This window comes from Acipenser ruthenus, chromosome 7 (assembly GCF_902713425.1).
Source record: "Acipenser ruthenus chromosome 7, fAciRut3.2 maternal haplotype, whole genome shotgun sequence".
Classification (NCBI taxonomy): domain Eukaryota; kingdom Metazoa; phylum Chordata; class Actinopteri; order Acipenseriformes; family Acipenseridae; genus Acipenser; species Acipenser ruthenus.
This window is the reverse complement of record NC_081195.1, coordinates 66,068,279-66,093,177: the sequence shown is the minus strand read 5'-3', so window position 1 is coordinate 66,093,177 and position 24,899 is coordinate 66,068,279. Positions and strand designations below refer to the sequence as shown.

General features: G+C 38.5%; 3 protein-coding genes and 1 long non-coding RNA gene across 10 annotated transcripts in view; 2 read left to right on the top strand and 2 right to left on the bottom strand.

Annotated features, from left to right (window-relative positions):
* Positions 1-2,649, bottom strand: part of LOC117415643 (zinc finger C3H1 domain-containing protein-like) — a 29,915-nt gene extending 27,266 nt beyond the window's left edge. The window contains exons 1-2 of one of the 2 annotated variants that reach the window (XM_059027632.1): positions 2,589-2,649; positions 762-1,398 (exon numbers count right to left, since the gene is read on the bottom strand). In XM_059027632.1, coding sequence (XP_058883615.1) covers positions 762-1,260 — 499 coding nt within the window. In that variant the 5' untranslated portion in view covers positions 1,261-1,398; positions 2,589-2,649. Of the gene's footprint in view, positions 1-761; positions 1,600-2,588 lie in introns of those variants that run through there. The other variant, XR_009329206.1, reaches the window with a different exon arrangement.
* LOC117415058 (transmembrane protein 19-like) lies at positions 1,686-12,150 on the top strand. Of its 6 annotated transcripts, none has more exons than XM_059027636.1 (8): positions 1,686-1,987; positions 3,017-3,208; positions 6,373-6,526; positions 7,030-7,143; positions 8,570-8,707; positions 8,796-9,050; positions 9,343-9,552; positions 11,480-12,150. In XM_059027636.1, the coding sequence occupies exons 3-8, from the start codon at positions 6,394-6,396 to the stop codon at positions 11,635-11,637; spliced, it is 1,008 nt and encodes a 335-aa protein (XP_058883619.1). In that variant the 5' UTR covers positions 1,686-1,987; positions 3,017-3,208; positions 6,373-6,393; the 3' UTR covers positions 11,638-12,150. The 6 variants fall into 6 exon arrangements, with proteins under 6 accessions (XP_058883619.1, XP_058883617.1, XP_058883618.1 ...); XM_059027635.1 differs by lacking the exon at positions 1,686-1,987 and adding an exon at positions 2,400-2,480; XM_059027634.1 differs by lacking the exon at positions 3,017-3,208.
* A 5,652-nt stretch (positions 12,151-17,802) lies between these two features.
* LOC117414779 (uncharacterized) lies at positions 17,803-21,027 on the top strand. Its single transcript, XR_004546291.3, has 4 exons — positions 17,803-17,909; positions 18,329-18,428; positions 19,403-19,480; positions 19,726-21,027. It is a non-coding gene; the product is annotated as an uncharacterized LOC117414779 (long non-coding RNA).
* Positions 21,028-21,207: 180 nt separating this feature from the next.
* Positions 21,208-24,410, bottom strand: LOC117414629 (receptor-type tyrosine-protein phosphatase eta-like). The gene is made up of 4 exons (XM_034921953.2): positions 24,163-24,410; positions 22,848-23,144; positions 22,413-22,495; positions 21,208-21,564 (listed from the first exon to the last, which is right to left on the bottom strand). The coding sequence occupies exons 1-4, from the start codon at positions 24,353-24,355 to the stop codon at positions 21,487-21,489; spliced, it is 651 nt and encodes a 216-aa protein (XP_034777844.2). The 5' UTR covers positions 24,356-24,410; the 3' UTR covers positions 21,208-21,486.
* Positions 24,411-24,899: the final 489 nt, after the last annotated feature.

Sequence of the window (24,899 nt, the reverse complement as noted above, 5' to 3'; positions counted from 1 at the left end):
ATATTGGACACTACTGCATTAAAGACTGGCTACAATCAAAGATTCACTAGCAGCCCTAAAACCTGTTGGACAACTTTTAGTTTCAAACAAAACGAGCCCATGGAATCTGTTTTTTCATTCTCACACTATAGCACGCACTCTCAAACGACACATTTTCCATAACTGTTGCAGAACGTTGTTTTCTCCAATTATCTAGATGTTTCACTTAAATAATAATAATAATAATAATAATAATAATAATAATAATAATAATAATAATATCATATTCTGATTGGATGGCATATTTTAACGACCTGGTTATTACCCAACATGATGAACTAAATACCATTCCATTGTGGTATTCATATCATTGTTGATATCACACTGTACAAACTCAAGCATTTGCAACAGGAATTTATTTTGTAGAGAAAAAAAAAAAACGAAACCCAGCAGCTGCTGCTAGCAAATGGCCTCAGCTACACAATTTCACAAGGTGACGTAATTCAGTGCCCCGGTTTCGTTTATTCATTTTTCCCTGTTAGCATTCGGTTTCATTAGTGCTTACGTACGAAAGGCCTACACTACCGGTATGACCAAGTCTACAAAGGTTACACTGCATGAACATTTGTCCCCAATAATATAATCTGTTCAGGCGGCACTGTTCTGCCTATATGTATGGTACCATGCTTACACTACACTTACAAGACATACAGCATTTACTATATTATTTGTTTTTTTTTTGTTTTGTTGCAGTTGTTATAAATAAATACTGTAAAGGATACGTTTTCTGGGAGGGGACTCCTTTCTGTTTGCACTTCCAGTAAATCCAACTCGGCCCGGGGGCGGCCTTCCTATCCCTCTCTCTCCCCGATCTCCTCTCCCCGCACTCCACCGGCCCCGGTGCCCGAGTCTGTCAAAAGCGCTGTTGCTGCGCTCCCAGAACGAAGACCTGGGACCAGACTCACAAAGCGGTCCCGAACCGGGTCTGCCCGGTCCGTTCGGTCCACCTTTCTGCCTGTGTCCGATTGACTTGGGGGGATGGGGTCCCCGGTTAAACTGCATATTCATGCGGTAATCGTGTCCGGGTCCACTAATGTGTGGAGAAAGTGGCCGAGGCGGAGGCTTGCAGCTCCGACTGGAGCGCCCTGCATTACTGTTACTGCTGCTGGGCCTCTTGTCCGGGCACACGAGCTGGTTTTCATCGTTGTCATCGTCGCTGATCTCCCCGTCTTCCAGCTCCCCCTCCTCCCTCGGCGACCGGCTACTCGAATTCAGTGCCATTGTTAGTTCTTTTCGACTGGATCTTTAGAATTTGCACTACTGTGCTCTAAGTTCCGCCAGTTCCGGTGATCAAGCACGCAGAAATTCTCTCACAGCGTCTCTTATCTTCTGTCCCTTTTCATGACTGCCAAGCCTGCTCTGCAATGCATCGCGAGAACACACCGAAGTACCCGATTAAAATAATCGACGGAAACTGCGCACTTTACGCAAATATGCCGTGTTTCCTTTCCTTCAGTCGCTTTGGTTAATTGTAACATAAAGAAGTATTGAAGTATTATTGTATTTCTTGTGTTTTTGTGTCCGCATATATAGTCCACAACTAAGTTAATGTTATTCAACTTTCCTTAGTATGGGTAGGTGTTTTGATACAAGTCATAAAATAGATAACGTACGTATGTAGCGTAAATAATGGTTTACAGTATACAAAAAAAAACTTAGACTGCTTAAAAAAATCAACACTAAAAAATTATAATTAACATGATTTGTTTATAGCTGGTGGTGCTTTAAAAAAGATCAATTGTGAAATAGTTGACAGAACAGTCGAGTGACGCTATTTTTCTTTATTTATGTTTTGCTTTCGCAAGAGGGCGCCAGTAATACGCTAATGTTTTAATATTTATTTTTGCAATGAATGTGTGAATGTTTACACCAATGTAGCTAAACCGTCATACTATGGAGACTGAAAGAAGTAATTCACTGTTTTGCAGCCCTACAAATAAGAGACAAGGTGAGATTTATAATGAACTTTCAAAATCCAGTGTAGGCCTGTACTGTGTAGTTACACCTGAAGCCCCTTTTGCCACACAGAGATCTCCATGGTGGTATTAGCTAAACTAGCCGCCCTGTCTAGTGATAGCAACAATGTATTACATGGCTCTGCAGTCTGGGTACAAATCTGTCAAAACTGAAAACAGAACGTCTTTAATTGTATAAAAAACCCTGTATTTTTTCGTATTTTTTTCTTTTTCATTTAATGGGAAAGTTTGACCTAGTCAGCTAAAACGTCAGGAGAGTGCGTTACGTTTTAGTTCTGGTGATTTTTCACGGTCTACTCAACATCAACTACAAATCAAGCACTAAAAGAAGCACAGTTTCTGATTAGCAGCGCAATACTGCTGCTAACAAAAATCATCCTGTTACAATGCTAATTCTCGGGACCGTGTGTTTATGGATTCAGTGAGGCCCGTTTTGTCATAGCTTGAGCTCCCTCCGGGATATTGGTAACTTACGTACTTATAATCATTCCGAATCATAATAAAGACTAGAATAATGTAAATAAGGTAGCGCAGGTTGGTAGACCTTCAAATAAACCTCTTTTTTATACTTACAAAAAATGAAGTTAGGCCTAGCTGTGCTTCCTGTGGATTCCGGGAATATGGCCTCCTAGGAACCACTACATTTAGTAATTCAGAAACATAAGAGCTCATTGGGCGCTGTGTTGAAGGGAGCACACTCTTCCAGTTAACGAAGCGACATTCTCGAATCCTTAATCACTCTTTACTGAAGACCTTGTCTTTTGTTTCCTTATACTTTCATTCCAAGTGTTAACAATGAAGGAGGCAACGCTGCTTTTATTATAGTTATCAGAAGCATTAGTAGTATTATTATTGCGTTGTTTGCAAATGGAGGCTTTTTTTGGCACATCATTAGGCCATGTCATTTACATTGGTTCTGCAGATAAGTGACCTTTTCAAGTTAGACTTTGAAGATGGATAACATCTTAGTCATATTTTGTTCTGTGGTGCCATTCGTACAGATTTGCAGCCTGCCTTACAGCAAGAAGAAACCAGATAATATTGTGAGGGGCCAGTAGTTTGCCAAGAGCCGCTGCAGAGCTCCTGGGTGTAAGAGGCGACTGGTTTGGGATTGGATGGACACTCACTCAGTTCTTCTGAGGTGTTGAGGGGTGTTCCTGCGATGAGGGGACATAATTGGACATTCTAGATTGGTGAGAAAAACAAGTTTAAAAGATTTGGGCACTCTAAATTTTAAAAATAATATCACAGTATGGTACAATCAATGTGTGTTTTCTGTGGAAGATATGAGCTCTTGAAGTTAGGGTCTTTTACAACCAAATTGGCACCTACATGCAAGTGCAGTAATGCCATAGCTTTTTTAAGTCTGAGTGAACTAGGGTAGAATGATCATTAGATAAGCACAGCTATCCCTAGGTTCAGCGCTACTAATTGCAGACATGTCGAGACAGCTTTGTAGGGAAGAAAAACTATACAGTATTGTCCTTTATGTCATGCACACACTCATACGTACATCCCTTTTCACACTCAGTTAAGTGAAATAACAAACAGAGTATTGGTTTCCTTTAATGAATGAGGCTGCTGTGGAAAGTGGGTCATACACATTTTTAAGCAGGATTCCACTGCACGATTGATAAGAGACCCACGAGAAGTCAACAGTATTTGTCCTGCTATGGTGTTGTGCACACACCCAGGAATTGGTTATATGTTCTATCAGATTGCACTGTGATTTTAGTCCAGATCACAAAACCTCCACACAATGTGTTGCAGTTGGCAGTCTTTTTTTTATTATTTAAATTTAGTCGTTGCCAATTATTTTTATTATTTTCTCCCAATTTGGAATGGCCAATTATTTTTAGGCTCAGCTCACCGCTATCACCCCTGTGCTGACTCGGGAGCGGTGAAGACAAACACACGCTGTCCTCCGAAGCTTGTGCTGTCAGCCGACCGCTTTTTATCACACTGCAGACACACTATGCAGCCACCCAAGAGCTACAGCGTCAGAGGACAAAGCAGATCTCGGGCAGCTTACAGGCAAGCCCACAGGCGCCCGGCCAGACTACAGGGTTCGCTGGTGCACGGTGAAGCGAAGAATTGTTACAAGATATCACATTATTTTAACCCGTACAATTACCCATTTATACAGTTGGTTTTTTTTACTGGAGCAATCTAGGTATAGTCCTTTGCTCAAGGGTACAGCAGCAGTGTCCCCCTCCGGGGATTGAACTCACGACTCTCTGGTCAAGAGTCCAGAGCCCTAACCACTACTCCACACTGCTAATTTTGAATGTGCAGTTCCAGTTCCTAATTGCAACTGCTTGCACCTCGGCACCTCTTAATTGTGTTGATTAAAAAACACATGAAATATCAATAATTCACAAAGAGTCATAGGTCTACAGCAAGCAGAGCGCTGTGCATGTAAGGCTTTTCATGGGTGTCTAGAAGTTTCACTGCCTGTTTGCAACCCAGTTAGGGTAAAAACATTTTAATTGCCACAGAAAATCCTTTTCATACACTAGATTAACATTTTTTAGAGAAAATCTACCACAAGTCACATGCTTTGAAAAACCAGATGGATAACTTAACAACACAACCCTGTCAATTTAAAAGCAGTTGCGGATAGACTTGTGGAGTTTGATGCCTGAAACGGATTTCATCTCTTGATCCAATCATTTCTTTGCATGTCGGTATGTACTTGTTGAATATTATTTCTCTTTAAATGGTCCAGGGCCATCAAATGATTCACAATGGTATGTTTTGTACGAGGGAAATACAAAACTGAGGAAAGAGTGATAAAGCAGCTTATGAAAAACGTCTGTCCTTTCTTGAGCTCTGAGATTAAAAACAATTAAAAATAAATCCAATCACAAAAGTTTTCTTAGTAAGTTTGGGTTTCCTGTTGAATTTTAACATACAAAGATTTCACAGTGTATTGAAATGCTTTTGATAATGTTATATGATGTTGTACATTCTAGGACCAATGGAGAATGAAAGATTCTCAAAACGCACAAGTGATTCTAGAATTGTTTACTCAGAGTTAAACATTCTGCACGTGTTTTTAATGAAAACAATAATAATACTGCAAACTATTGCTTAGGGGACTGAGCAGACACTTGCTTTGGTGTTAAGTCTTAAGAGTATTGCATTTCCAATGAATTCTATGGTGTCAGTCAGACACAGGTAGTGTAGGGTATTCGTTCGTGATCATCACACACACCATTGACTGGTGTCTTCAATTAAACAAATCGAATTGTTGTAAACCTGTGGGGAGGTTTTTATATACCAGGTAGTTATCAATATAAAAATGAATTTACTACTTTCCAAAAACACTGTAGTTTAGTGCAGTACATACTGCAGAATATTTAAGGAAAATGTTGTCTTTTTTTTTTTTTTTTTATGGGTAACCAGTAAAAAAAAAAAAAAAAAAAAAAAACACTAACGAACGAACTTCTGCTGTCTGTGGCAAATCCTGTGGTTAGCCTGTTTATGTAGCTGTATATTATTACAGAACATGGTGCTATATATAAGTTATAACATAATAACGCCAATGCGGTCAGTAACAGTTGCCATGGTGAGGAGTAGCATGTCCAGACAGACAGCACTGTCGTCTAGGACAAAATAGTTTTAGGTCTGCGCCCCAAAATATTATGACAGCAGCTAATTGTAGAGATATTAAAAGAATATTGGTTTCAATGCCTTTCACCAAAACCGAGTGGATTGTGTAAAAAGTAATTTAAGAAAAGTGAAACAAATTGGACACCGGCCCTTTAACTGAAAACTTGCCATGGGGCGGGTCTAATTGCAGAAGTGACGTTATTTCATTTCTTTGACTTTTGATTTTGTAGTAACCGTCTCGTTTTGTACATTATTTATGATTGTAAATGGCGATTATAGGTTCTTGTAAAGCATACTAGTTTGTTTTTTTAAGTATCAACAATTAGCCAAAACAAGAAATAATTATTCACAATGTGTATTTTAAGTGCAAGATGCCATATATCATGGAGCAACACAGGTACATTGAGCGTGTTTGTGTATCTACAGGCCTTAATCTACTAGGACTACACAACTATTTTAATTGTGTTTTCTTTCTAAAATGTATGGTTTGTTTGTCATTAATGTATAGCTTTATTACTATTATTATTATTAATTAAGAATGTTATTGCCTTCCGGTTTTCTAGTACGAGATATCTGTTCTTTATATTAGCAGTGTTCATCGTTTATTTTATTTACCGCAATTAAATATTGTATGCAGATTACTTGTAAATAAAATACAAAAATGTGTTATTTAACCATAACAAGAAAAGTGCCTGTTGGTGTTTGATTACGTGCGCCACTAATTTGGACTTTGTTCTCTCAGGTTTCGCTTCCAGTTGCACCAATGCCACAGTTTGAAGAGGAGATTTTGTTTAAAGAGTATGTAAAGATGATGATGGATATGATCATTTTGTGCTTCACTTTGGCAATCTCCTTGTCATTCTGGATAGTCTCGCTTACTGCTAGTACGTATTATGGTAAGTATCAGTCAATATGAGCTTTGCCTTTACTTACACAGGTCGATGACGTCACGGTTTTCACGCACTCTTACCATGCTTCTAGTTAGCAAGTTGTCTTGCTACCTGTTTCACAAAAGATAGCAATTCTAGGCATGTTGAACTCGTAAGATGTGTGGCTGTCTTCACTGCTGATAATGTACAACAGGCTGGTATTGTTTTTGAGGTTGTGTTCAGATGTGTGCGCTTCGAGTTAATCCAGATGGTTTAGGTGAATTCAGATGATTCCAGTGTCAGAATCTGGGGGTTACAATATGAAGGAATCTGTCTGTTTGTACATGTGCACACAGCTGTCATCTTTTTTTTCTCTGTGCACACCAGTGTAACGAATTAGCACCTCGTTTGTTTAATTGCTGCCTCTAGAATGTTTTTTTTCTTTTGTTCTTGTACTGTCAAATATCTCTTCATGGTAATTTTAAATTCACTGCAATAAGTTGCTTAAATCCTTTTTTTTTTATCTCCAGGTACTTTACATCCTGTCTCCCCATGGCGTTGGCTATTCTCAGTACTGGTTCCCCTCATCCTTACCTCGCGTAGTCTCAGAAGGAAAAGCCTTGACCGCAGCGGAGCGTTGGGAGGTAAATACTGTATATGTGCCACTACACACAACTACTGGAAACCGGGATTCAGTAATATAGGAGGCTGTGTGGTCCAGTGGTTAAAGAAAAGGGCTTGTAACCAGGAGGTCCCCGGTTCAAATCCCACCTCAGCCACTGACTCATTGTGTGACCCTGAGCAAGTCACTTAACCTCCTTGTGCTCCGTCTTTCGGGTGAGACGTATTTGTAAGTGACTGCAGCTGATGCATAGTTTACACACCCTAGTCTCTGTAAGTCGCCTTGGATAAAGATGTCTGCTAAATAAACAAATAATATTAAAATAAACTCTTTGAGAAATGTTTCAAGTAGACATATTTCTCAATGCCTTCAAAGAAAGACAAAACATTTTTTAAATAATTGGTGTTCTGTATTATTACATATTGTAACATGTAGTGTTTTCATAGTACAGAACATAAAACATGTGTCAACTGCACTGCATAAGAACCTTTTATTGAAGGAAAAAACAAAAGCAGCAATAAATAAGATTCATTGTAATCATCACGTCCTGTTTCTAGGAACTACACTGAGCTCCTCGGCCATGCTAACAGTAAATTGTGTTGTGTTGTTAAGCATGGAAAACTGGCTAAAGGAAGATACATCGATTTTTCACAGCCCTGTCTGAAATCTGTGGCTACAGAGCACATGGTTTGCATAAGGGCACACGATGTGTGAAAGGGTGGATGGGCACTGGAGTGAGGAGTCACATTATGGGTTCATTAAAATGAATGGTGATAAGCTAGAAGTTTGTGTGATAAAAGGCCTGCATTTTCATTAATGAAATTGTTCATACTGTTCTGAAAGAACAATTGTGTTTGTGTGCAATGCTAACGCAACGTGCAGCTGATCTGCCTGTGCAACGGTGGGACTGAGAACATTTCACTGACTCATTCAACCTTGTAAGAGCTGTCTGTCCTCGTAGGTGCACTGTTGCCAGGTGCTTCAGTATCCGCAAATATCCCTTACTGTAGGTCCCACTTTAGAGTTTTCTGCATGTTAATCACTTGGTAAAGAAACAAGTTACTGAGAGAACATTGGTGTCCATATGCAGGTCACAGGGCTGTTCGTTGTTCCTCATACTAATTGCTCTCATTTTGTATTTACAGTTGTGTACGGAGATGTTCCTAACACGGCTGTGTACGGAGGTGTTCCTAACACGGCTGTGTACGGAGATGTTCCTAACACGGCTGTGTACGGAGATGTTCCTAACACGGCTGTTTTTCATAAGGAACATTCTCAAACATTATGATTCTGTGGCCATTTAATAAAACTCACTTTTTAGCTAATTTCCGGCCTGCAGCCTGTCGACAGCGTGTTTTCAATAATTCGTGCAACGCCTATACATTGAAGATGGTTAAGAAATCGCCACAGACGTTTCACGTCTACTCTCCTCTTGTCTTGTTTTTCAGCGATTGTGGTCGGATTCATTCTTACCATGGCTAACATGAGCTTCTTTGCTTCCTTGCTGGCATTCTTCTTAACATCTTCCAGACTAACAAAATGGAAGGGGGAGGTGAAGAAGCGTATTGACGCAGATTATAAAGAAGGTAAAATGTGCTTTGAATGCATTCCATATTTGTTCCATGGTTTATTTCACTGTCTATGGAACCCCATTCTCTTTGCTTCTTGTTGCAGGTGGTCAGAGGAATTGGGTGCAGGTGTTCTGTAATGGAGGCGTCCCTACAGAACTTGCTCTGCTGTACATGATTGAAACTGGCCCTGGGGAGATTCCGGTGGACTTTGGGAAGCAGTACAGTGCAACATGGATGTGCTTATCCCTCTTGGGTGCCTTGGCCTGCAGTGCTGGGGACACGTGGGCCTCTGAAATAGCACCTGTCCTTAGTCCGAGTTCACCAAGATTAATAACGACATGGAGGGAAGTCCCAGTGGGTAGGTTGTGCTGTTTTTATTTTAGTTATTTTTTTAAACTACTATATTAAGTTTATTGGCATCGCTGTCCCCACCTACAACAGTGAGCACTCATTTGGGGGGGCTTGTCGTTCATGGGTTGTTGTGCCATTTGTTTCCTGATTTAAAAGCAATGGTGTTCGCCAGGAATACTTGAATATCTTTCAGATAGACACTTTTTTGTTTTTGGTTTGCTTGGTTATGCTTACCAACATGTTATGGGCTAACTTTCTCCCTCCTTACTTATAATTTCTATTCTTTGTTCCCTCTTCAGGTACGAATGGGGGGGTCACTCCAGTGGGTCTTCTTGCCAGTCTCCTGGGTGGAATGGTGGTGGGACTGGCTTACTTTGTCAGTCAGCTGCTCTTTGTGAAGGATCTGAACCTCGCTGCTCCACAGTGGCCCATTGTTGTGTATGGTGCCATGGCAGGATTACTGGGGTCATTGCTGGATTCTTACATAGGTGCCACTATGCAATATTCAGGTTGGTATAAGACAGTCTGTGGTGAAAACATGCAGTAAATTGGGCTGCACAGTTAAGTTCTAACTTGGCATGCTGGCCTTCACTGGCACTGAAATACAAAATACAGCAAAAACATTGTCAGTAGTCAAACTATTGTTGTAATGTCTGCGTTTGGAGACTGCAATCACTGCCCTTGTTCAGTCAAGCCTGCAGAGATGCTTCCATGCTTGAAAGAATATAAATACGGAGCAGGCACCCTTACATATGTACATCACCCACTCGATCTATCGCGGGTGTCGGGGTCGGATACAAATCCGCTAGGTACTGAGGGCCGTGATATAGCGAGAGACCCATAGAAAAAACAAATAGGCTAATAACAAATAGTACTGTACAACCACTCCCTCATTTTATCGGGGGCGTCAGGGTCCAGTATAAATCCTCTACGCAACCTGCTTTCTCATTTTTCGTATAAAAAGCAGCACACCGTTTTAATTTGTCCTGCGGAGGGTAATTGCTTCTCATCAACTTAACCCTTTGCGGTCCATTGTCGGACTGGGTCCGACATTGCAATTATTCCTCTCAGGTCCTTTGTCGGACTGGGTCCGACATCATTATAGCATTTTTTTTCTCCGGAAAAAGCCAAGAAAACCATTCAATTGCCGAGTGGGAGCGACAGGAGCCGAGACAAGTCGGGAAAAAAAAAAAAAGGCGTATCTCATGAATAGTCATACATATGGCCCTGATATCAGATAACGGGGCTGTCATAGTAAACAAGCTGGCTGAGTGCGTCAGCGCACAGAGACTATCGTGGACATTTGCAGAGCTTTTTTCAGATGTTATAGTAATAAAATAATGACTTTGATCGCAATATTGAGGAGTTTGGTGATAAAACGAGTGATCCGGAGATGATTGATCGGTATGTACGACTATTATTTTTATTATTATTTATTTCTTACATAGATGAAAGCGATAGCGAAAGAAAGGGTGGGGCGGGGCTGGAGAAACCTAGTGAGTGCTTTGTTGATATGCAGGGCCATTTAAACCCGTTTGACTGTGAAATAAAATACATTTTAAACAGCGCGTCTAAAATTAACTGCGCGTGTGAAAATAAATTGGACCTGACGCGCACTTAATAAATGGACTGCAAAGGGTTAATTAATTTCATGAATCTTCCTTTTCAAATGCCCAAACCGCTGCATTGAAAGAATCCACTCCCAACATAGGAGGCTTGTTGCTCGGGAGCTGACGTCACTGCCCTGTGACTTGATAGTGCATTGCTTAAAAAATCGCTTCAGCAAGTAGAGATTTAATTTGCTTTGTGTTATTGTGCAATACGTGTGTATATGATAACAGTATGATATTAATGCTTTGTTTTTAATTGTTCTGTATATTTTTAGTTTGATGTGCAGTACAAAATAAAAAGAACAGTAATTGTAAGTGAAACTGTCTATGTATATTGCAACTAAGGCATGTGCAGTTCAACTGTAAAAATGGGGAGTCAACTCCAGGACCGCGATATATCCGAATCCGCAGTATAGCGAGGGGTGGGTGTATGTACATATGTATGCCACACTTTTCTATAGAGAAGCACTTAACCAATTGTGATTAAGCTTGATCACAACATTCTTTACCAAGTCATTGTGCATCAGTAACAACAGAGAAGTATCTGCGTCACACTTGTATCTTTACTGATGTGCTTATCCAATTGTGTTAAAACTTGGTTGTGGCATAAAAAGTTGAAAACATAAACAAATCCACCCTTTTTGAAATGATACTGTAGATCTGTTTTCACGTGCAACCCCTTCACCGCAGATTACAACATGATGCCTGTCGCCTGGCAGCATTGGTGGAATTTCTGAAAAGAACTTTGATAGTCCTGCCACCAGGAACGCAACATATACGATGTATACATTGCGTTCATTTGAAAAATGTACCTCTTTTCTTGCAGGTTATGATAAAGGCAAGGTTGTGAACCACCAAACAAACTCTTCACAACGGATATGTGGAAAACCTATTCTGGACAACAATGCTGTGAACCTGTTTTCTTCCATACTGATCGCGCTGATACTGCCTGGAATGGCCTGGGGGTTTTGGCCAGTGCAGTAGATACTTTTGCACTGGGGGAAAAAAAGCAAATGCTCTGTTTGTCCAACCAGACAGTGGGATACAAGAAACAGGGCTCTGTAGTAATTGATTCACTCAAGTCTTCATTTTTCATTCTGGCTTTTTCTTATGTTTTTAATTTTACAGTATTATGTTATTTTTTTAAGAGTGAAAACTATTGGCCCAATCCCCAAAGCATTGACTCATGACATGTTTTGTTGTTTTGTTTTCTAAAGTGTATTGATAAGTTATTGGCAAAAGCAACAGCAGCCTAGAACAGCTTGATCAATACATTTTGGTTTTTTTTTGTCCGATCAAAACAGTCAAATAACAAGTTATTTGTAACTCTAGGTCACTTATCTAAGCGGTTCAAATTTGAAAGTCAGCTGTTTCTCTTTTTCAAGGGAGTCTTCTTGTATGAGTAATTAAATGCCACGTCGCATCATGTTTTAACCTGCTAGAAACAGAAAAGATCAGAGAACCTTGAAACTGTTTACAATAAAGTATGAAACTCAAGCATGTCTGCTGTCAGTGGTGGTATAGTGTCACGGAGTGGAAATTCAGGTAGGTGTCACAGTACTTTACTGTACATACACTTCCACTGTATCGTCAACACTCAGCTACAGAAAGGAGTTCACACTGCTGGGGGTTTGAAACCATTATATGAAGTGCATGGTATTTTGTAATGCACATAGCAAATAGGAGGGGGATCTGCATGATCAATTTCAGTGTTAGTTTTATACCCATGTGCTATGCAATTGATTTTCTGCAAAGGTTACCTTCAACTGGTGGTGTAATAATCGAAATGGCAAGAAATGTGATTATTGTATCTATTCATATGAAGTATACACTATGATTTAAAAAACAAATGTAATACAAGGTTGTGCAAGAGGGTATTTTATTATGCATTAGAGTTGTGGTATGGGGGACACCACAGCTTTGTACCCCTGATGCACATTAATCAGAAATCATTCTACATGTCTCGCATTGGGGTCTGACTTTACAATCCACTTCCTAATGTATACTCATTTCCAATAGTATTTTCAAATAAAGTTATGTTTATTTTTAAATAGGAAGGAATAGAGAAATCAGTTGACTTTTATATTGAAATTCTTTACAGTGCTGTAGATGAAGTAGATTCAATGCACAGTTAAAATATTAGTGGTTTTTTTTTTTCTACATAAGGCCTATTAAAAAAAAAAAAGCTCTACTTCATGAATAGACAGATTATATTTTTTTTTTTGAGAAAATGTGGACTCTAACAAGTTTCATGAATACGTTTAATTCATAGAAACACACTAAAATATCTAATGGGTTCAAGCTTTGAAATGAGCACATGGATACATATGTTTAGTATTATTAACAAAAGCACTGTGATGTTAACTTACTCTTTATTAAACAAAATAAGAATACTGTAGCACACATTTACAATGATTGAAATCAAAATAAACTGAGTTGTGGCACAATACAATTTAAGAGTTTTTTTTTTTCATACTGTGAACTGGTGTGCCTGCTTTAAAAAGAGCTGGATGGAAGAAGCGTATGACCAGGATGGAAGCACTCTGTTCAGCTCTCTGGCCTGTCTTCCTGAGTTCTGGAATTTAGAATTAACTGAGAACAGTAAGGACAACTCCCACCCTGCTGTGTACATGTGCGCAACCTAGTGGCAGTCTGTGGTACTGTACATGCAGTAGTTCTATGTTATACTGGGTTTATTTTAATGCTCAGTGACGGAAGTTTTTTTTTTTTTTTTTTTTTTTACATTTTTATAGCGCCTTTAGCCAAGAACTAGATACTTCTGCCCCTTAATATGAATATTCATTCTGATTAAAGAGGTTAAATAGTATACACTAGACTGAATACAGTACAATCAAAATAATTACACAGAGGGGTATTAATGTGTAATTATATATATATATATATATATATATATATATATATATATATATATATATAAAATAATCGATTTGTTCTGTATTTTAATGTGGTAGCCAACTGGCAGCATGAGAGGTGACACCGAGGCAGTTTGTGAGGTTGAATAGGCAGTTTTATTATTTCCTTAAACAAAGTTCAAAGACTCAACAGAACGTTTATGAATATAAACAAAAATAAAACCTGCCCACTAATCTCACTTCAACCCTCTCTATTGCTTGCACGAGCTGTCCTCGTTGCAAGGAAAAATGTATTACTTTCACAATCAGAGACCAGTCCAGGTTCCATCCAGCCGCTGCTGGCAACGGTAAATCTGGTCTCAGAACAGAAAGTCTCGCCAGGTAAGTGTCACTTGTTCACTTTCTTTATAATCCACAAGGGCTGTCGGTAAATGTAGTTTTTAATACTTTTCCAGGTGAACAGGTAAGTATACCAAGTAGCAAGTCCCTTGGTACCAAAAAGACTGCACCCCGTGCGGTCCACACAGGAACAACAGGTGAAGATGCTCCTTTAGCGCCCCCTCAGTCTTTGCGATTGCCATCCTTGCGTTCTTTTGGTTCCTTTGTCGCCCTCTGCTGGTGAACACTGACAGTCCGCTGCTTGGCTGGATCCTGACGAACTACAATAAAACACAACTACCACCGTCCGTGTGGTTTGTTTCCTTCCAGGGTATATTATTAAACACCGTTCATTAAACCAAACAGTCCCGGTTCAATAGACAAAAAAAAAGTCTGGGTCTTCACTTTAAACCCCAGGCGATTGCAGCCATTTCAGCGTCACACAGCATATAGAACTAAATGGCGTTTTCTGTTCCTGAAATAAGCAACCAGCCTTACTCAAATAACACAGTCCATGAAAATAATGCGGTTGCTTAAAAGAACAAGTAAAACAACAGTCCACAAACCACCGGCTTTTAAATTCATCACGTGCACACTATACGCGCCGATATAAAACGTTGCCTGTTTAAAAGTATTCAGTTTGGCAAAAATTAATACAGCTGTAGAAAACGGGTTGAACACTGCACCCAGCAGGCAAGTAAGCAGGTGAGTAACAGTCCATTTAATACGGTGTCTTCCTTTTCAAAACAGGTACAAACAGAACGCGGTCTTTCTTTTAAAAGAAACCAAGCACAAATGGATCCCGCCAGTATGCGGTCTGGGATCAGTGTTTGGCGAGTGCACCAGCTTCACTTCATTCCAGACTGCAGACACGTTGCAGCTTCCTCCGGCCAGACCAAAACACAAGCCCTACTCGCTTATTATTTTGCAGTCACCCCACACAGGTCCTTCGGTTCTGGAATAAAGTAGTATGTTCTTTGTTCCCGTACTTCTGCACAACGAAGCACGGCTGCTGTCGACTCTGTGTTCCGCTGACATTCACACACCATTAAAACAGTTACTGTACAATCTGTACTCAGCTAGTGAAACGAACCGACAACACGACTCGGCATTTCAAAGTTGCTGCTATACACAAAGTACGTTTCACAATTACCTCCTCCCATTTTCTAATTGCTGACCTGCCTTTTAAAACCCCCTGGATTCCCGCGGACATGTCACCTGACTACTACTGACCCTCGGAATCACGGGAGTTGAAGTTTGTTTATTTACGATGTGTGTGTGTGTATATATATATATATATATATATATATATATATATATATATATATATATATATATATATATATATATATATATATATAATCACACAGATAAAAACATAAGACATTTTAGAACAAGAAAAGGCCATTCGGCCCACATCTGCTCACTCGCTTTGATGCAAGCGTGGTCCGTTAGCACTCAGGAGAGGGAAAACAAAAAAGATCCTAACTAAGTGAGTAGGGCAAATGAAACCTCTGGGAACCCGTGGCTAAATGGACCGCCCTTCCTCCAGACGCCTAGCTAAAGGTCTTATTATGGTCACAGAGAGGGCTATACGTATTGTTCATGACAGCATCCAGTCTATTCTTGAAGGATCCGATGTCTCTGCTTCAACTCTGTCCGGCAGCCTGTTCCAATGGTTCACCACCTTTTCTGTGAAAAAGCTAATTCTCCCCTCGGTTCTGAATATTCCCTTCTTCAGCTTCCACCTGTGGCCCCTGGTTCTGTTCTCTGTGACCTGTGAAAAATAATTCTCAGCAGTTACTTTGTTAAACCCCTTGAAAACTTGAAATACCTCTATTAAGTCACCTCTCCTTTCTAGGCTCTACAGATTCAGCTCTTTCAGTCTATGTTCATATGACATGCCCTTCAATCCTGGGATTAATCGTGTTGCTCTCCTCTGTACTCTCTCCAATGCCTCAATGTCTTTTTGATATTGGGACTGGAAGCGTACACAGACAGCTATTGCCAAAAGTTTAGCATCACCTAGAATTTTAGGATTGAGCCATAATTAAAAAAAGGAAAAACTATGAACAGAATTTAGATATTTTATTTAACATTATGTAATCATTTTTTGTCAGTTTTTAAGTATATGGAAAAAACAAAGCGTTATGTAATTTAATATGTAAATGTAATTTTATTGAGCAGGTTTCATTCGACTTTATGAAGCAAAATGTGTGAATTCTATAGGGTAATGCAAAACCTGTTTAGTTTACTGCGCCCCCAAGAGGAAATTGAAAATGTTGCTTGTCTTTGTGAGCTCTTTTCCAGTTGTCTTGTGTGCTGAGGTGATGTCAGCTATAGGGATGTAACAGTTACATCACACCAGGTAGATCACACCACAGGGAGGGCTTGGCATGTGAGCCTAGTTTAAATTTAAAAAATGCTGTTGGATTGGGTATTTTTCATTGGTACATTTAAAAAAAAATAACACAGTACATCTGATCTGATCTTCTGCAAAATAAAATTAAACGTGACCATTTCTGTGATGAGCTTAGCTGATTTAATTGTACAATACAACTGGAACTGGACCCAACTAATCACGGAAACCACAGCACCAAATTGAGGAGTGCAAGTTTTCAAACAGAAAGTAAAGCTGTATGCTTAGGGGATCTTGTATTATCTGGTCTGTTTATTTCTGTTTTAGAAGCAGGTGCTGCAAAATTGTACTGGAGCAGAAACTAAACAGACATGTTAAATAAAGGGCTCCAAAATCACCCGCTGTACTTGTCATTTCTTACTGTGCTTAGCATTGGGTTCATGTGCTCAGTCTATCTCAACAAAATGTGATTACATACCTTGTAAACGTTATGTAGTGAAATGGAGCTGCAAGATACTGAGCACATTTTATGAAAGGGTGGGTCTACTTTAAACGTTTTGCTCTAGGCCAGTTTTTGCATATGGCTGTTACAAAACTTTTTTAATTCTATTTTTGTTAACAATGCAATTTTACAATGTAGATTTTCACGACACAGGATAGAGAATACAAATCTTGACATATAAGAAAAGTACATAATATAAATACAAATAATAGTATCAAGGGCAGAATAAAATAAACTGGATTAACAAGAGGAAATACTCATTACATTTAAAGGAAAACATACAAAAGAACAGATATTTCTATATGACATACGCATAGGCCTACACATATATCTATATACCCAAGATCAGTGTATTGTGAAGATCCATCTTATAAATGTAAATAATAATAGAGAGGCAGCATTTTTAGCATTATATTTACAAAAAGCACAATGTTTCCAATCAATACCCAATGCTCTATGTAGTCGTTCTACTGCTGGATAAACATCACTACCGGTACATAGTTTGTAATGAGTTTCTGTTACTCTTGGGAAAGTTAAATACAGCACGGCCGCTTTTTTTGAAGGCTTGTTTTGTAATGTATTGTCCCGTTTAGGGAATAATGCCTTAAGAATTGCCCCTCCAAGCCATTGACCAATAAGCTGGGGTATGATGGAGTGCGTCCAGAATATTGTATTGCATTTAATGAGAGAAACTAAAGGAACCGGAATAGCCTTTATTACCTTCACATAGGCTGTTACAAGACTTGTGACTTTTGCAATCTGCTGTTCAGTATGTCTTGCCCGTGCTATCCATGTTTTTAAATGTACGAGAAATGTCGGTGGTACAGTGTACATTTTGTTTGAAGTTGTTTTTATTTTTATTTTTTATTTTTTAGGTGTACACTGCATTTAAAATGAATACATAAATAACCGCTCCTCTCGGTTACACTTACTTGTCAAACAGGTTTTTTTCTTTCTTTATGAAGTTCACGTGTCATTTTTCAGAAGGTGGTGTGATCCTAAACTACCATCGCTATGGCAACCACCAATTACATTACAGTATTTGAAATACGTCAACGCGCTCCAGATTCGAACCGTCTTTATAACAGCTGACTTTTTAAAAAACAAACCAGAAGCAACGATTTATAAGACTTGTAACAGTCGGGTATGTATTACTGCAGATGTATTTTCATTGCTTAGCCTAAATGTTGTGAAATGAAGACTGATATATACTGAATTTATTAAATCGTGTACATTTTTTATTTTCTGTAGACTAGCTAGTGGTACAGTGCAAACAAGGGTAAGCTACATGCTGTACTAAATCCATTGTGCGGTTGTTATTGTATTATATTTGTTTTACAAAGGTGTTTAACGATCTGAGCCGACATTTTAATAGATATTGAACTGCATGCAGTTGAACAGTTGCGGGATACGGGGATTCCAAGTGAACTACTGACAGTCAGAATAGATGCATGTGTAACAGTACAGTGTCTGAATTGCCTATATTATATTTCTGAAAAATATAGTACGACTTACAAGGACAAAATAAATATATTTCCATTATTCAAACTTTTTTTTTCACAGTACTGAACATGAGCTCAGAGAAATGTTTGCAGAAGAATGCCAATCCAACCCAACAGCCTCCCACACCAAGTCTAACGAAACGGAAGAAAATCCAAGAGATGTATGTTTAATTCTCATCCTTCGCTTAACACTGATTAGCACTAATCTCTCATTCTTTTTACTCAACATTTTCCAGTAAAATATTCAGTTAATGCGCAGATGTAGAGTAACAAATTATCTAAATTATATAAATGTATATAGCATGTAGAGGAACACATATACATAATTGATAAGGTAATTGATGGGGAAATCCAGGGGAAATCTTTGTCAGTTTATTAAATTGACACCTGAATGTATTGTGATCTACAAAAATGTTTAATTGTGTGTGTAGTAATACAGGTCTATTATTCAGAATGTATCTTTGCATAGCTACCACATTGATCAATATAACTGCTTTAATACACCTTTATAGGCTGTTACCATTCAGTTTAATATATTGTATTGTCACCAATTCTATCAAAAAGAGGTTAAATACTATTATATCCACTAGTGCGTGCCTAAAGCTACAATATCTAGACAGAAATCCTATTAACATGCAATGCATTCGATCCAAACCTTTCTAACAGCAATTCATGCAATGCATTCGATCCAAACCTTTCTAACAGCAATTCATGCAATGCATTCGATTTAAACAATTCTAACAGCAATTTATGCAATGCATTCCATCCAAACCATTCTAACAGCAATTTATGCAATGCATTCGATCCAAACCATTCTAACAGCAATTCATGCAATGCATTCGATTTAAACCATTCTAACAGCAATTCATGCAATGCATTCCATCCAAACCATTCTAACAGCAAATCAGCTTGTTAAAGACACTTTCACTTGTAGCTCAGTCCCAGAACATAACAAGGGTTCAACCTCCTCAGTGTCATAAGAGCTGCAAAAGACTGAGCAGCTTTTAATTCACGACTGTGGAAAGTCAATGAAAGGCATTTGTGTCGTGCTAATCAAACTGTCATGAGAAAGTCCCTCTCTGTCCAGGCTTTGTTTAATTCCTGCAGGATCACTGAATTGTACTTCTCTTTCCAGCAAAGTCTTCAGAAGTCCAACAGACAATATGGTGTCTCCCTGTACACGCAGACTCCTGAAGAAAACTGATAAAGTTGTGTAAGTTTGTCTGGCCGTTTTTATTGAATCAAAAAGCAATTGACACTGCATTGACTTAAAGAGCAAATTGGTTTAAAAGAAATCCCGATAGAGTGCCCCCCTTTTTCCAGCTGGACGAGTGTCTCCTATAGTACATGTAGTTTTGAGAATAAACTCCCCTATTTGTATAGCAAAACTGTTTCTCAAACTGTAGTCAGAATAGCTGATGTGCAGTCCGCTTCTAAAACAGATTGTTTTGTTTTTAGGAATCCCAGCAAGACATTACCAGACGTGCCTAAGTTTACTGTTGAGGATAAAGAAAATGCTTCCATCATGTAAAATGGAGAAAAAGCCTTCATCAACAGCCAAGCATTAGCTGGGCAGGTTTCCTGGGTTCAGGGTGTTCTGCTTGTTTCAAGAGTTATGCTGGGTCACTAGCGCTTATGATTAACTTTATTATAATGCACTAAACTGATTGCTGGTAAGAAGGCATTTGATCTGAAAATTAACAGAGGTGAATCTGAGGTACATTTTTCTACCCTTGATCTCAGCTTGATACATACTCATATGCTATGCCATTGTTCATAAGGCAAGCTATAAATATGGCGTGCAAATAAATTGTAGTATAAAGTTAAAGGGGGTTTTCGCTTTTGTTTTATGAGAGATTTGTTCAAACAAATTGTTAAAAAGAGTATGCGTTGTACAAGTTGCAAGAACTGTTGAGTTGTAAAGGCTGCTACACCAGACACGATGTGACAAGCGAAACTGCAGCGAGAAAACAAACGGAACTTGCACTTTTGATAAGTACCGTATTACTTCAATTTGGCGCCGCGGCGTTTATTTTAAATTGATCAAAATGACTGCAGCCCTTAAACGAGGGCGGCCTTTATTAATAATACTATGCTTTACAAACGCTGCAATATTTTATTAATTGATTTAAGGCATTTTAGAAACGGCGCCATGAGAGGCTCCGATCTGCAGCAATATACTCTTGTGTGATTTTGGGGCTTGAATACAGTACATTTACTGACAGTTAACGAGAGCCTATTAGGTGGGAGTTGGGAGGTCAGGGGAGTACTGTACCAGCGAATGAGGAGTGTGTATTGGTTGCTATGGGGCGGGACAAGAAGAGGAAAGATAACGGTAGTTGAGTTATTTTTCAAGACGAAAAATTGATTTCTGTTAAAACTAAAATACATATTTTTTTCCTGCTTGTTTCAAATTTCTCTGTAAGAGAAACCGAAACTAAATCTTCTCATACATAGTAAGCACGTTTTTTTTTTTGTTTTTTTTTTATATAATTGTACAGGACTGAGTAAAATTCCAATTGAATAAAAACCAGTCACCCAAATAAAAATCTCATTGCGTCTGGTGTGTGGCGGCCTTTAGAGTTGTACATTTTATACATGTTTTTTTATAATGTAAGATGTTCTTTTATGTATTATAAATAAGTCACATTGTATGATGATTTTATAAACATGTATATGGAAAGTTTACTGTATTATTTCTGTTGCTAACGGTTATATGAACTGTTTTAATACATTAAAAAAAAAAAAAAAAAAAAAAAACTCGAAACAGCCCTAAATCAATTAAACACATAAAAGTAATTTATTGAAAATTGCAGATGAATTTAATGATTCAGAAAATCAGGGTAAATTTTGCAACCTTGCAAATGCATCTCACTGGAAGTATCCCAAAGAACCAACTCAAACAAATGTGTTGTGTTTTCTCCTTCTTCCTGTGCTATGTTTAAAATATAAATTTATATAACTTGAGATCTTGGGTATTTATTAACAAGTTAGAGCAAGTTCCCTTGTATGTCACCAACACAATAGAAAAAGCAGTTAAACCATGGTCCCTTAAGTAAAAACTTGCATATATTTTTTAAATATATAGTTATGAAAAATCCGTACAGCTAATTTGAATGCAATGTCATTTGCATCTGATACACAGAAATGCCAGATAGCTGAATCACATGAATATGAGACTGTACTATATATGCATGCTCTTTATCATCAGCATTATGATTAATTCCCTTTCCGGTTGTCTCGAATTTTCATGCTCCAGGGCACTCCAGATAGATACTTCCCCAATATGGCTCGAAACTGCAGCACAAAAAGAAAACCCACCTTGTTAATAATTTTGTAATAGTAATAAAAGATAATACCTTGTAACTAGAAAACAAGATTCCTAACAAATGGGTGAATTGCACTGTTACACTGTAATGCACAGAACTTGATCAAAGAAAAGTCATTCTAGATTCAGTTATTTAGGTTTAAATATGCTTCTTGCTCTTCACTGAGTGTTGTGTTTATTATTGATCTTGTCAGTTATTAGGCTTTTCTCGTTTATGGAATAACTACAGTACTCCATGAACATGTATGGAGTATCCACTGTATTTAATACAAACATATATAAATTTTTCTACCCGGTCAATTTATTATTTTTTTTTTATTTTTTTTACAGGCATAATTTGTCAGGATGAAACAGATTCTTTAATAAAGCTATATACATTAAGTAACACTGTTTCAGTGCCCTCGCTTTATACCACAAATTCACTAGATAGGAGCAATGGCTGTGTGGGCCCGGGGGTCCCCATAAGAGTGCCCTTGGCAGGTGGTGGAGGGGAGGAAGCAGGCAGCAAAAAAACACAGGAACTGGGTATAAACGGTTTCCAGTTAATTTAGTAGGCAGGATCCCTCGCTCTGCCTCCTGAACTATGCCAAGGCTAAACATTTAATAAACAGTTTTCCCAAATAAGGCCACTGCTTTTATTAGTGTGCTCCTTAAAAGCGAAATAGAGATTTGTAGGGTCGTCAGGAAGAATAATAATAATAAAAAAAGACCATTAACATTTTTAACATATTTGTCACTTTGCAAGGGAGTTGCAGTAACAGAAGTGCAAATTATTAAGCTAGCCAAGGGTTTATATAGTTAATAATTACATAGCTACCTTTTCCTCTACTATCTTCTGGCACTGTTGTGGTTCATCAGAGCACCTGTATTTTACAGAAAGAATTGCACGGTTTGCAGCTTCTGTAAAGGAAACATACAGTGAGTGAGAAAGAAGAATTGATGACGGGTGGCCTGAGAACCTGTCCCTGATTTTAATGTTCATTATTTTCTGGTCAGAAGATCATTTGTGTGGGTCTAACAAAGTCAATGCAAAAAAATAAATAAATAAATAAATACATAAAATACAAAACAATATTTTCCAATCATGTTCTTTCAAATAAGATTTCAAGTAGGCCTGATTATATGTTACAGAATAGAAAAAAAAAACTTGCTTATTTTATAGCATTAAACAGTTTGGATAATGCTACTTGGAGAAAGAATATGTACAATAGGCTGAAATTCATAAAGAAAGCTGTCCAGAAATTCTCCTTACTTGTGTAGCGAGATTTTGAAACAGGTGTGCTTTGTCCACCATTATCTGGTATACTGCTGGCTCCCTTTCCCACCACAGTGGTGACATTGAAGAAGTACTCAGTTCCTGATTCCAGGTTAGAGATGACAGTGTAATTTGAGTTGGCAATGGTGTAGCCTTGATGACCCAAAAGGTAGCTGAAGTAGGTTACATTAAAGCTGTACGATGCCTTCTCCATACCAAAAGGTTCCCCCCAGCTCAGAGAAACCGAGTTAGTGTCCACCGAGTCGAATCTTATCTCTCCAGGTGGGGAAGGAACTTTAAAAATAAAAGAAGGCGTGTAACAGGAGAGTGCCAGGGGCAAGGTGGCATGTGGGTTACTGACCCCTCTGGGAACACATGTTGGCTATTTGCTTTCAAATCCAATGACAGAATGATTGGGCGAATCTCAGTGTTTCAAATTATGCTGCCTTTAGCAGATGCTTGATTTTTTTTCCCCCTCCACATTTTGAATATATGAATGTGGATCGGTGGAAACAACACAGAAATACATCACAAAGGTGCTTGTACTGTATCTCAGAAACCTAGACACACAGAAGCACGATTGAAGTGTATGTTGTGTTTTGATGGCTGCAACACTTCAATGAAGACATTAACAATACTTTATTTGACTCACTTGGTGAAGACTGCTTTACCTAGATTCCAAGTTTTTTTCTGGATCAGACATGTTTGACTTGATCACTTCAGTTGATTTCTTGACATTGACTTATTTCTTTTTTTTTTGTTAATATTGATGCTGATGATTCTGTGCATATTTTGACAATCCCACCAACTAGTGGGGTTTTTGAGGAAGAAACACATTCAAATGCCTTGATTAAATGTAAATCCAGAGAGACCACCAAGTACTTTTCTCCCCACAGCAGGGCTGCACTCTATACTGTTAGGTGCTATTAAATGGTTAACAGTTACACTGACCTTTCCAAACAAATGTAATTCAGATTGGAATAGCCCAGACCTAGGACAAGTTATAAATTCTTAGACAAGGACTACCCTAAATTAGACTGAGTTTAGGATAGCTCTTGATAGCTGTGCATTTGACCTCATCCAATCACTTTGACCTTTTACAGGAAATGCCATTCCATATTATTGAATTGCCCATACTGATACATTAGCATGAACTGGGGTCTATAGCTAGTTTTTTTAGTTCCTGATTTCAATGTAGTTAAATATTGTTTTCACAGAACCACATGCATATAGAGAACTAAGGAAGAAAAAAAATGTCAACATTATTTTTCAACTCCATTTGCTTTCAATATTATAAAGAAATGGTTCTTACTTGTATAGAGAGATTGTAAGACAGGAGTGCTCTGACTTCCATGGGCCTGCACTGTGGTGATATTGAAAACATACTTGCTTCCCGGTATCAGGTTAGAGATGATAATGGATTTGATGCTTCCACTAGTGGAGACTTGGTAACTGATAGAGGAGCTGGAGTAGGTTATGTTAAAGCTATATAGGATCCCATCCATACCGGAAGGATTGCTCCAGCTCAGGGAAACTGAGTTGGTCCCCACAGAGTCTATTCTTAAGTCTCCAGGTGGAGAAGGATCTAGGAAAGAAACAGGATAGTTAAGCAGTCTGACTCAAGCCATATAACTATAGAAGTATAATACTATAAGATCACAGGAGGTAAGTAAAGTGGCTAAGAGTGCTGTTTTTATTGAACTGACATTTAACTGCAGTTCTGGTGCAATTTCTATCTGATGGAGATATTTTCCAAATAAACATACGTTTGATGTACAGAAATGCTCTTACTTGTATAGACAGACACTGAAACAGATGTGCTCTGACTCCCATGGGCCTGTACTGTGGTGACATTGAAGACGTACTCGCTTCCTGGTATCAGGTTAGAGATGATTGTGGAATTGGAAGTTGTGTTGGTGGTTCCAATGTAACCCGTAAAGGAGCTGGAGTAGGTTATGTTAAAGGTATATTGGATTCCATCCATACCGGGTGGTCTCCCCCAGCTTAGAGAAACTGAGTCGGTGAACACAGAGTCTATTATTATGTCTC